The sequence below is a fragment of the Aspergillus homomorphus genome (assembly GCF_003184865.1).
Source record: "Aspergillus homomorphus CBS 101889 unplaced genomic scaffold BO97scaffold_37, whole genome shotgun sequence".
NCBI classification, from domain to species: domain Eukaryota; kingdom Fungi; phylum Ascomycota; class Eurotiomycetes; order Eurotiales; family Aspergillaceae; genus Aspergillus; species Aspergillus homomorphus.
Window position 1 is genome coordinate 148,377 of NW_020291923.1, and position 12,042 is coordinate 160,418.

The window sequence follows — 12,042 nt, forward strand, 5'->3', positions numbered from 1 at the left end:
TCCGACCAGACTATTTACTTGTTATTGACAGTTTCAGGAGAAAAGATTGAAGACGATGGGACCACTTCGATACATACAGAACAACCCATCGAACCCACCCTTTGGCCACGCATGCCACCATCAAGATCCGCAGGAGTAAACAAAATACTGTATTAGTGTACCGTAACGATGGATCGATCAATGCCACTAGACCTCTTAAGGGGATAAAATCGAACGTCACTCAAGGATCGAGTTGGAACCTGAGCTCATCAGCCCAAGACACGTGAACTGATCACCCAACTTGACTCCCGGATCTCTCAAAGGCGGTCAGGCCACACCCGCCCGAATCCTTCTCCGATTGAGTCACATGATAGTCACATGAGGAGGGTTGCCGCAGAGTTGGGCCTGAGGTATCCAGACAATCTGCCTGCCCCACACCAGCCACATCAGCCACATCAGCCACCCTTGATCACCTCAGGCCTCAAGGCACCCCTCCCAGGAAGCATCAATCCCGTGACCCGCCTCGCTTAAGGGCATAGGGCTCCCACACAAACCCGACACAACCTCATCCCGAGTGAGCGAGAGACTCCGGTGCCTTTACGACGACAACCAACCCCGACAACCAAGTACGCGCACAACCTTCCCGTCCCCCCCTCTTTTTCTGACTTACAGTCTCTGACTCGCCGCCGCAGAGAAATCCGTCAAGATGGTCAAGAAGAGGGCGAACAAGTAAGAACAAACGATTTACCATCCTGTTATTTTTTTCCCTGCTCCCACAACTGCATCCAAATCTATATCCAATCTCGAAATCATGCTCTGGACGGCCAACTTGCACGACGCACACATACTCACGCCGGGACCTGAACAACAACTCGAATGACGAAAGAGGAACAATATGGCGACCGACAAATTCAACTAGGCCCGGCGGTTATGTTGTGTCGATGGTGGCGTATGTGTGTGAAGAGAGATCAGACATGAACTTGGACCGGAACTTCTCAAGACAACATGCCACAAAGACCATTCACCGGAATGAGAACTAACGCATTTCCTATAGCGGTCGCAACAAGAACGGCCGCGGCCACGTCAAGCCCGTGCGCTGCTCCAACTGCGCTCGCTGCACCCCCAAGGACAAGGCCATCAAGAGATTCACCATCCGCAACATGGTTGAGTCCGCTGCCATCCGTACGTTCCACCATTGCACCTTCCATCACAACCCACCGCCACTATCTGCTTCTCCGCGCGCCGTCTGCTGCTGGTTCCAAATAAGAGCCGGGAAATACGGAGTGTGTTGAAATATGGAGATGTGAATCAGGACATTGCGTTCGATCAGCGCAGGGAATGGGCAACAGCGCGCCGGACGATGCAACGGACAAACCAAGACTCCATTAAACACAACTAACATTTCGACCCTGCAGGTGATATCTCCGATGCCTCCGTCTTCACTGACTACGCCGTCCCCAAGATGTACCTGAAGCTGCAGTACTGTGTCTCCTGCGCTATCCACGGCAAGATCGTTCGGTACGACTCCACATCCGCATCCACGAATTTCTCGCGATACTGACAATCACTCACAGTGTCCGCTCTCGGGAAGGTCGTCGCAACCGTGCCCCTCCTCCTCGCATCAGGTACAACAAGGACGGCAAGAAGCTGAGCCCCCCTCAGGCTGCTAAGGCCAACTAAGGGAAAGGAAATGGAATGAATCATTAATCACGTTTTTTCCTCGAAAGAGAACCAAAAATGGAATTAGTTTGAAAAAAGGCCAATTCCTATCTCGGCGTAACGCTTCTTTCTCTTGATCATGTGTGCTTGATGAAACCATCTTTTCTTTACTTGTCAATGAATGGGATTCAGTTACGGGGTTGAAGAAAAAGAAACAACAAAAACGGATCACCCAAAAAGTGTATCACCTGGGACTGGCTCTCTTTCTCGGGAGGCGTTGTAGATAAATAAGGTATTGGCCTGCAGGCAAAGGAGCCACGCTTGTCAAATCGCATCAATTGCTTTCTGAGTCTATCGTCTTCATTCGTTCTCCGCCGAAATATGTCCAGTCTCTTGTCCCGCATTTATGTACACCTAAAACATGCATTGGGACTGCCTATGTTCTCCAGACAAGCACTCACCCCTTGATCACGGGTATAGGTAGCCCTTCTCGAAATAGTTCCCATACATATCTACGACCCCACTACGTCCCTTAGGAGCTGGGTTCCGTATCACTTTCATTTCCCCTTTCCAATGACCCTCCACGAACTTGGTGATAGACAACGTAGACGCCGACGACCCCGCCAACGAGGTAAAGCTCGGAGAAGGAGATGGTGATCGAAAAGAGGAGATTGTAGTACTAGGAGAAAGGTGAGAGGTGGCTGTGGTCCCCACTGTATCCCCCCGCCTTCGACCGCGCCTTACCCCGTCTTCGTACTCCATCTTCTTAGCGCGCCGGAAGGCCGCCAACTCGGCGACGAGATCAACCATTGGGACCTCGGGTTGAGGATTGCCGGTGGCAGAATCTATTCTGCTTGTGGTGGCAGGTGTTGACCCTAGCGAAGTAGTCCTCGAACGACCTTGTGGTGATAGTGGCCAACCCGAGTTAAGGAAAATTGGTGATGAGGCGGCGTTTGCCTCTGGATGTCCAGAGGGCTTGATATCATCATCTTCGGGCATCAACGAGACCTTTTCATTCAAGACAGCCATGGGGAAGTATTTGCCTGAATAGCCGTCTGGGACCCCGCACTCTTCCTCCCCAAAGAAGCTGAAGTCATCATCGGCAGCCGACCAAAGATTTTCGAGGTCACGGTCTCCAGTGCTTGATTTCGGAGCACCAGTCTGGTAGCTGGTGGGTTTCCAAGGGGTCAATTTCGCACGGCCTTGATGGGGAGGCGTTGGCGTGATCTCTAGCACTATCCGGCGCAAGGCGAACAAGGACCGAGCACGCTCTTGTTCGGCCTGTAATCGAGCCTGACCGGGTGGAAGCGAGTAGTCTGACCGTGCCTGAAGCGTTGCTAGTAATGTTTCGTTCGAGCAGGCTGTTATAAAACGAATCAAAGATGCTAATATTGGCGAATTAGCCGGTACATGAGATGGAACATCAGTCAGTACCAGTTGTTCCAAATGAGAGACATGGGAAGGATGAAGATATGGACAATAATGGCATCTCCTGCTATTCCGGCGAGGAAGACCTTTAGGTCGCTTAGAAAGCAGCTCCTGGACTTTCTGAGCACGGGGGTCGTCCAATGCCACTGGCGAGGAACATAGCGTTGCACTACCCATCGTGTCGACAACGCTATCCGTGATGCTTGAGATACTAGATATGGACAGCCCATGGGGCAGCCGGAACGGTGAAGTGGTGAGCTCAGAATGACTCAATTCATCACCATTTAATTGGCGCATGGCCCCTACTACCTCAGGAGCGAAAATTGAACCACGTCGCTGTTCAGGTAATGGCTCGTCCTCATAGATAGTCGGGCCCGGGTTGTGTTCAGCAGCTCGCGAAGAGGAGCTCGATGGCTGAGACACTGGGGTAGCAGGGAGCTCATAAATGGGGCCTGACTCCGACGGTAGCTCATGGATCTCGTTAGTAGGATCTAGCTCCGGTATGAGTGGCTCGCAATCGGCACTTTCTGCTGGGAGCTCCGCCAACAGTGCGTCTGGTGACGTGGCTTCTTTTGCGGGGGCTTCAGCCGTACAAAGGGCATGGTGGGCTCTGAGATAGGTGAGGTTATTCGTAGCATTGGACCCCAAAACGGGTATCAATTTCTCTGCGCCTGGAAGCTGTCCAGGGTTCTCATGTGAAGAGGCTAACGAATGTTGCCTATTAATGGAATCGGCAGTATCAACCGTTCCGACATCAAGAGCGTGCAGACGAGACGAGGCAAGTAGGCTCGCGGCCCCTTCGACAGAAATTGGGTTATCTGCGATATACAGATGGGTTATACCAACTTGCGTCAAGTCCTCCACCCAGGAGCGTCCTGTCAATGGCTGCGTCAACGCTATCATGTATTGTTCATCCAGCATAGGACAACTCAGAAACTTTTGAAGTGACAAAGCCGGCATTAACTGTGAGCCATCAAGACTGCCCCAAGTTCCTGACCTTCTCGGCCCATCCTCTGCGGTGACATGGGTGGTGGGTCGGAAGCAGGCTTGTAGCAGAGACCGCACGGCCATGTCAGTGAGGTGATTATTGCGTAAATCCAGAAATCGAACACGATAGCTAATAGCATTAGCAAGGAACTCGGCATCGTTATCTTTCAGTCCGATACCCCGTAGTTTGAGCACCTGAAGACGTTCCAATTGGGACAGGGCTGAAAGCACCAAACGATCGCGAGCAGGGGTGGTATAGGACAAATCAAGGTAGGTCAACTCAGGGAAATGCAACAGCGTCTCTGCAATTCCCTGTGAGGTCGTGTTATACTCGCTGTCCGCCAGAAGTAAGCGGACGTTGTACGTGCAAGATGTGGTCATTTCATCTTCCGCAGCAGGACTGGCACCTTTCAAGGCCATCATGGCATTGTGATCAAAGAAAGGCAACTCAGAGACCATCAGAGACTGAAGACAGGGCAGAGAGTCTAGAATCTCTCTCAGCCACTCTGGTCGTGGCCCGCCATAGATTTCGGACAACGCTGGGGGCAGATGCAGTGTGTGAGTGAGCATCCGCACCTCGAGACGGGCATACTTGAGTGTCCGCCTGAACCTTGTCATAGCGACTGCATAATTTACCTCTTGTCAGCGCTAACTATCAAGCATCGCCCCCAGTACAGAGAGGTCTCATTACCGTAGAAAGCATCATTCTCAGTTCCAAAATGCGAAGCTGGATCACCCCACAGAAATGGCATGAATAGTTCGTGCCACCTTCGCGACACCAAGGCAGCAGCGCACAGGTCGCTTGATGGGATGTACTGCGCTATAATAGACCATGCATCTCGGGCCGTGGCAGCCTGATAGGATGGTGGCACTGTATCCATTGTTGCTACATGTGGGCTGGGCGTCTTGGTTCTCTTGGGGGTCTCTTGCGGGTTTCTCGGTTGGTCTCAGATGGGGCGGGGGGCGGAAACAGGAAGCAGCTTGTTAAAGTAGGAGGAAATTTTAGCAAGTTCAACAGACTGGGACAATCATCTGGATGCCTCTCTTCGGGGCCAAGAAACGCTCGGCCCCAAATCTGCAGTCAGCGCGCCGGGCACTGCCACGGGGGTGCGATGGGGCGCAGGATGACACCAAGGATCCATAAGGCAATAGCATTGCGGGCTCTGATTTGTTGTCCGCAAGCGCAAACAATATCCGAGCTCGCGAAGATCACCTCGTGGCCGATGATCGAGGCAGACTTGTTGTCAGGAGATAGAGATGTTTGAGGAACTACAAGAGGAAGACGCAGAGCTCTATGGATCATTAAGCCTATAGAATCAAAACTGAGCCCTTACCGAATCAGGCAATGTGACGGGCAGGTACCCGTCTGACGTCATCCCCCGCTCTGTGCGCCGAACACTCAAATCCACCTCAAAATCACCGCCGGAGAAACTCAGCACGAGAAGTGTGCGTCTGTTTTTCGTTCCCTTGTTCTGCTTTGGTCGTTTGAGCGTATCCTTTCCATATCGCATTGTTGGCCAACGATGGAGTCCTGGCAACGCAATACTCGAATGATGCATCAGATCGGGGAATTCCTTGATCTTGACCCCGACAAATCCGACATGGTGGCCGACTTTATTGCCCTGATTGAAGCGCTCCGGGAAGGGCTCACCCATATCGACGATGGCTTTCACATACCAGACTCCCAGATCAACGTACTGTTTCTCACAAAACTCAAGGAGTGTGCTGGTTGGAGTGACTGGGCCACAACAATGCTGCGAGATAGCCGCCTAAGCGCCTCCAATCCTGAGGATCGGATGTCATTTCGAGAGCTGGCAGACCTGGCCATGGAGCAGGAAAGGATACGGCAAACGCCAGGGAAAGGAAGAAGAAGAGGAAACACGACTTCGGAGAGGGACTTCGCGTTTCCACAGAAGACTCCGATACATCCTGATACTCTTACGCAGGATGACATAAATGCCTTTGTTGTCCAACGGATGGCCCATGATGATAAGACAGACAATCGCAGCAAAAGTGTCCGAGGACACAACAAAAGACCAAGTCAGGAAGAAATAAACGACTATGTGATCCAACAGATGCAGCGTGAGCAGGCGGGGAAGTCTCACCACCACGGGCACCAAGAGCTAGCGTCGCGCAACCAGCCTCATCGTCGGCCAGCACAGTGCTCTTTCTGCGGTGATAAACACCATCAGGTCGCAAATTGCTGGCGGCGATGGAGGGTTGCGGTCGAGGCCCCGCAAGGCCAGTTTGTGCCGAAGCGTGTCGAATACAAGTTTCAGATACCGGGTCAACCACCTATGTATCGCTCCGGCTTCACGCTCTTCTAGAGCTTGATTACGACGAAAATCATGATTCAAAATGCTTATCTTCTTTGATGGCAAATATGTTTGACTAGCGACTGGAATTCGGGCATGAGCATGGCGTTCGGGGGTCCCTTCGATGCACAATCTAAGATCTTATATTTCCTTCAATCTGATTTCCAAATGTTACTTATGCATTTAATTGACAGCTCACGATGTGAAAATATTTCAGAGTAAACCAGTAGGCTGGTGGTAGGCGAGAATTGGTATTGCCAGCTTCAGGGATTCATAGTCTTGAAATTTGACATCCGCAGCGAGGGAGCACATGCGCTGCTGTAGCTGCATACTCCGTAGTCTCGATTGGATGACCACGCAGGCATTTGCCCACGCGCAGACAGTACCTGAGAGGCCTTCTGCTAGAGAATACGGGCGATCCGGCATCCAGTACAAGGGCGATCCTTGGTTTGAATTATTGTAAGGAGGCGTTTCTCGCGCGTGTAGCAGTAATGCAAGTGCTCTTGCAAGGAAGTAGTCGCCCGATAATTCGCTTGTATCAGGAGCCGAGTCGAGGCTCCCCATTCGCGAAAAATAGTTACGTCTTGCTGTCTCCATGGTATCCTCATCATATTGAAAACTGTCATGGAGGAGCAGTAAAGACATTGCATTACCGGCAATTCCATGGCATATGCCACCACCCTTGGAGAGGATCCCTTCCTCCCAGACCCGCTCGCTTGCCAGGTAGATGGCCTTGTCCCACTCTGGCTGCCAAAAATCAGAAACAAGTGGGCCGTTTCTCCTAGCGCAAGCCAGGAGGTTCAGGATTCCGGGGCTGCCATGACAGATCTGAACAAGAGGGCTAGAACGACGCGACGAACCATGTGGAGGTAGACTCGTAGGCAAATGGCCGTTATTAGCGATACATATATTGCAGAGGCCCGTGATTGTTTCAGCTATCAGGGGCAGATAATTGCGCTCTGTGCCGTTGCTAAGCTCCTCAGGCTTGCAGGCAATGAGGCTGACAAGTATACCGGCTAAAAGGCAGCAGCATTAGTTCATACTATGATAATTATCCATTAGGTATATACGTGCCTATGCCGTGTACTCTAATTGAATTTGTCAGTCTAGGTGCGATGCTCCAGGCGAGAGAAACACTCACGCTCCAAGGCTGTAACGATCTTCCTTCCAATGCCACATCAGCGGCAAGGCATCTTCATCTCCATGGTTGAGAGCGAAGTCCTTGTGACCTCGGATCCCGCCAGCAATGATCATGTCAACTAGTCGCGGTATCTGCTCAAAAACAGGCCCCAAGGCTTTCGCAGTCTCATCATCGTAGCTGCGTAATCGAAGATTGAGCAACGCCCACAACAAGCCAGCGCGGCCGAAAAGGACTTCATCGGACCCCATCAGTGAACTACCGTGTGATACCATGTGGCTGTTGCTCAGAGCCGTCTGCACCACTTCTTGGATGCATTCTACATCATCATTGGAAACAGTCGTATCTGATGATTTTGAGGCAAGGATGCGCAAGATAGGGACCGCCAAAGCGCTGGAAGAGCCGAATGGGGACACTCTCTCATGCAAAATTGGCACATCTGGGCCTTCCGAAGGAATCCGCTCAATGGCAAGCTGGTGAAAATTCAGATGGCTGTCCCCAAGTGACTTTGCTTGGTGATCTAGACGCAGGAAGGCCAGAGCGACCCCTAAATCATCATTAGCGGACTATGAACAATAATCATTTGTACAAATGGCGTGTGCTAGTCAATGTCCTGGGGTTGTACCTGGTAATCCAGCATAGAAACCAGTATTGTGAGGCTTTCCCCAAGCTTCGAGGGGAGGACATTCTGTCTCTATAAGCCGAGCTCCATGGTTGACAGCTTCTTGAAGCTGTTTCAATACAGCTTCAAGAGTGCCCGTGTCAACTTGCACAGGGCTAAGTGAATTAGGATAAAACTGTGGAGCATCTTTAATTGACATTGCGACTAGTAGGCAGACCACATACAATGGGATTTTGTATTTATAAGATCGTATAATGCGGACAGATGTAAGAGCTGAGGCAGCTCAGATGCTGTGCACGAAGCAGAAGCAGTTCATGAAGAAGGAGCTCAGGTCCCGGCGTGGAAAACGTACATTTGCGTGACATCACTATCCAATCATCCGTGCAATCCTCAAACCATGAGATCGCAACGCTTAGGCAATACCAGGGTTCAGGATCTGCTAAGAGAATCAAGCAGTTTTAGATTATTAGCTGATGCAAATATAGTCTCGGAGCTTTGCAGACTTTTGTTGGCAAATACATACAGGTTCAAGTAGTCTACATGTTTTCTCTCCAATGCCTACGTAAGAAAGAGATATCCGATTTAGAACCAGTAATTCACTCCCTGATTCATACAGGGTCCTGGTCTCTATGCCATTGCCTTTGCCCAGCGCCAATCCTGTTGTTTGCGTTTCAAGCACCGGCACGATTGGAGCACCAAGAATGGACATTTACTTGAGCGAAAGCCCGACAGGAGCATCGGGGGGGGGGGGGGCGGAGGGGGCATTGACCCTCTCCTTCGATATCAAAGAATCAAAGTAACGTGCGTGATTCCCGAACAGCTCGCCTAGATCATTCGTATCCATGATGTACATGCATGCTGTGAACGGAGCATCACATTGGCAGAGTAAAGGAGCCGCTGAATGCACTCAGTTATGTCATAGCAACTCTTTGAGTGGTGAGTTAATCCCGGGCATAACATTCTCACCTTATCAGTCGCATAGAAGTGCCCATAGACCTGCATGAGCTATCAGCGCTCGAAGCAGAGGTTTGTAGCAGAGTTGTGAGCCCCATGAGGAGAGATACTGTCGAGGATTGGAAGGGGCAGTGGGGGAGGGTGTCGCTCCCCCAAGATCCACGGGCTGGCTCAGATGGACTCTCGGTTCCAGAGAGTTAGGTGAACAATCTTCTTCAACGTAACTAAGAAAACCCGTATGAGATGAAATTTGATGTGGTCCCGTCTGCGTCGACGCCTACCAACTACATACACCCCGGTGGTCTAGGTAAAAAGGAGGGCTGCGGGGCGCGGCATGATTGGTCACCGCCTTTCAACGCTGGGAGCTCGGGGAAATTTTGGTCGGAAGGCATTATTGAGAGTGACCCCTCCGAGAAAGCTGCGATCATTCAGGGCCACCTTCCCATCAACTCCCAACTCCTTCACTTTCTGCCCGTCACCTTCTCCTCCCTTCACCCTCTCTCTCGCCTCATTCTCCTAACCTATCAACATGGCCTTCGCCGGCCAGACTCCCACGATCATCGTGCTCAAGGAGGGTCCGTCACCTGCCCGCATCGAAATGCTGCTTCTGTGTGTATCGCGGATCGTTGCTGACTGACCTTGTGTTTCGTTGCTCAATAGGCACCGATACCTCGCAGGGAAAGGGTCAGATCATCTCGAACATCAATGCCTGTGTTGCAGTTCAGTCCACGATTAAGAGCACTCTCGGCCCGTATGGAGGAGACCTGTTGCTGGTGGACGGCAACGGCAAGCAGACCATCACGAACGATGGAGCCACTGTCATGAAGGTGCGTCTTCAACATGGGTTTATCTTGCTATCCTCCGCATTTACTGGCATGCTAATGCCATCTCTCCCCACCTAGCTTCTCGATATCGTGCACCCCGCCGCCCGCATTCTCACCGACATCGCCCGGTCTCAAGATGCCGAAGTGGGAGATGGAACAACATCGGTCGTCGTCTTGGCCGGTGAGATCTTGAAGGAAGTTCGGGAACTCGTCGAGCAGGGAGTCAGTTCACAGACTATCGTCAAGGGTCTACGGAGAGCCAGCTCCATGGCCGTCAACAAGATCAAGGAAATTGCTATCGACATGATTGAGGCCGCCGGAAGTGAGGAGAAGAAGGTGGAGACACTACGACGTCTGGCCGCAACGGCGATGAACAGCAAGCTTATCAAGCGGAACTCAGACTTCTTCACCAAGAGTAAGCTGGCCTTTTTCTTGCAGTATGGTCCTGATCCCGGACGCTAACGGCTTGTTTTAGTGGTGGTGGATGCTGTGCTGTCGCTCGACCAGGACGACCTCAACGAGAAGTTGATTGGTGTCAAGCGAGTTACCGGTGGTGGTCTGCAGGATTCGCTATTCGTCAACGGTGTCGCTTTCAAGAAGACCTTTTCCTACGCCGGTTTCGAGCAACAGCCCAAGTACTTCAAGGACCCCAAGATCGTGTGTCTGAACGTCGAGTTGGAGCTGAAGAGCGAGAAGGACAACGCTGAAGTGCGGGTGGAGCACGTGTCTGAGTACCAGGCTATCGTCGATGCTGAGTGGCAGATTATCTACAACAAGCTTGAGGCCATCTACAAAACTGGCGCCAAGGTTGTTCTCAGCAAGCTGCCTATTGGTGATTTGGCTACGCAGTATGTTTCTCATCTACTGACTTGCTGCCGGCTTGGCAGGGACTGACTTTGCTTCTTTGTGCACAGGTACTTCGCCGATCGGGATATCTTCTGCGCTGGTCGCGTGGCTGCCGATGATATGGACCGGGTCTGCCAGGCGACCGGTGCGGCGACGCAATCGACCTGCAGCGACATCCAGGAACGCCATCTGGGTACCTGCGGTATCTTCGAGGAACGCCAAATTGGTGGTGAGCGCTACAACCTTTTCTCCGAATGCCCTGCCGCCAAGACCTGCACGCTCGTGCTGCGTGGTGGAGCGGAACAGTTCATCGCAGAAGTCGAGCGCAGTCTGCACGATGCCATTATGATCGTCAAGCGTGCTATCCGCCACACGACCATTGTTGCCGGTGGTGGTGCCACTGAGATGGAGCTGTCGAGCTTCATGCACGGCTTTGCGGACCGCAACGTGCCCCACAAGCAACAGGCCGTGGTCAAGGCTTTTGCGAAGGCCCTGGAGGTGATCCCCCGCCAGCTGTGCGACAACGCTGGATTCGACGCGACGGACATTTTGAACCGCCTGCGAGTGGAACACCGCAAGGGCAACGTCTGGGCGGGTGTGGACTTCGATAACGAGGGTGTTCGGGACAACATGGCCGCCTTTGTGTGGGAGCCCAGTCTAGTCAAGGTCAATGCCATCCAGGCGGCTGTTGAGGCGGCTTGCTTGATCCTGAGCGTGGATGAGACCATTAGTAAGAACCCCCATCCATCCAATTGAAAATGATTCAGAACTGACATAAGAATCTTTGCTTTCCACAGAGAACGAAGAATCAGCCCAAGCTCAGGCACCGGCGCGTGGACTCCCGCCGGGTGCTGCCCAGCGCGCTCTGGGTGGCCGCGGACGTGGCATGCCTCGTCGCGGACGGTAGACGACGGGCGGACGAATAATCGGACCCGTATGCAATGGAACGGTGGAATATAAAAGCGATCAATAGTTTTGAATAGCACTTGCGTGCATTCCATTGATTGTGGATAATATCATATTTTCTCTATCTCCTTTATTAACTGGCTGGAAGGTCCACTATCTGACAGATAGCTGGCATCACGTGTAGTTAAACAGCTGTTCCAGTTAGCAAGAAGGTCCCACGAGGATCGATCAATAACCTCGAAGGAAGTAGGTATTACCTTGACGGGCTGACAGCCACGGGAATGGGCAGCAATGAGGACTGGCCGGATACGGTCGATGATAGGAGGGGCGCATATGAAATCCCGACGCTGGCTGGCAGGAGGATTATTTGCATCGGCGCAATGC

The 12,042-nt window shown here is 52.0% G+C and overlaps 5 protein-coding genes across 5 annotated transcripts; 3 read left to right on the forward strand and 2 right to left on the reverse strand.

Moving 5' to 3' along the window:
• Positions 1-548: 548 nt before the first annotated feature.
• Positions 549-1,973, forward strand: BO97DRAFT_407674 (40S ribosomal protein eS26). The gene is made up of 5 exons (XM_025695685.1): positions 549-605; positions 672-708; positions 1,034-1,161; positions 1,395-1,497; positions 1,554-1,973. The coding sequence occupies exons 2-5, from the start codon at positions 686-688 to the stop codon at positions 1,657-1,659; spliced, it is 360 nt and encodes a 119-aa protein (XP_025548669.1). The 5' UTR covers positions 549-605; positions 672-685; the 3' UTR covers positions 1,660-1,973.
• On the reverse strand, positions 1,955-5,072 carry BO97DRAFT_396201 (leucine rich repeat domain protein). The gene is made up of 2 exons (XM_025694074.1): positions 4,745-5,072; positions 1,955-4,676 (listed from the first exon to the last, which is right to left on the reverse strand). The coding sequence occupies exons 1-2, from the start codon at positions 4,932-4,934 to the stop codon at positions 2,107-2,109; spliced, it is 2,760 nt and encodes a 919-aa protein (XP_025548670.1). The 5' UTR covers positions 4,935-5,072; the 3' UTR covers positions 1,955-2,106.
• Positions 5,073-5,447: 375 nt separating this feature from the next.
• BO97DRAFT_165722 (uncharacterized protein) lies at positions 5,448-6,481 on the forward strand. The gene has a single exon (XM_025690260.1). It carries the CDS (start codon positions 5,577-5,579, stop codon positions 6,378-6,380), a length of 804 nt encoding a protein of 267 aa, XP_025548671.1. The 5' UTR covers positions 5,448-5,576; the 3' UTR covers positions 6,381-6,481.
• Positions 6,482-6,581: 100 nt separating this feature from the next.
• On the reverse strand, positions 6,582-8,408 carry BO97DRAFT_472379 (lanthionine synthetase C family protein; the record flags this gene model as incomplete). The annotated part of the gene is made up of 4 exons (XM_025700126.1): positions 8,132-8,408; positions 7,510-8,053; positions 7,443-7,456; positions 6,582-7,384 (listed from the first exon to the last, which is right to left on the reverse strand). Exons 1-4 carry the CDS (start codon positions 8,325-8,327, stop codon positions 6,582-6,584), a joined length of 1,557 nt encoding a protein of 518 aa, XP_025548672.1. The 5' UTR covers positions 8,328-8,408.
• A 1,087-nt stretch (positions 8,409-9,495) lies between these two features.
• BO97DRAFT_374623 (chaperonin-containing T-complex subunit CCT7) lies at positions 9,496-12,020 on the forward strand. Its single transcript, XM_025692944.1, has 6 exons — positions 9,496-9,657; positions 9,743-9,909; positions 9,985-10,321; positions 10,382-10,754; positions 10,821-11,482; positions 11,550-12,020. Exons 1-6 carry the CDS (start codon positions 9,612-9,614, stop codon positions 11,657-11,659), a joined length of 1,695 nt encoding a protein of 564 aa, XP_025548673.1. The 5' UTR covers positions 9,496-9,611; the 3' UTR covers positions 11,660-12,020.
• The last annotated feature ends 22 nt before the right edge of the window (positions 12,021-12,042 follow it).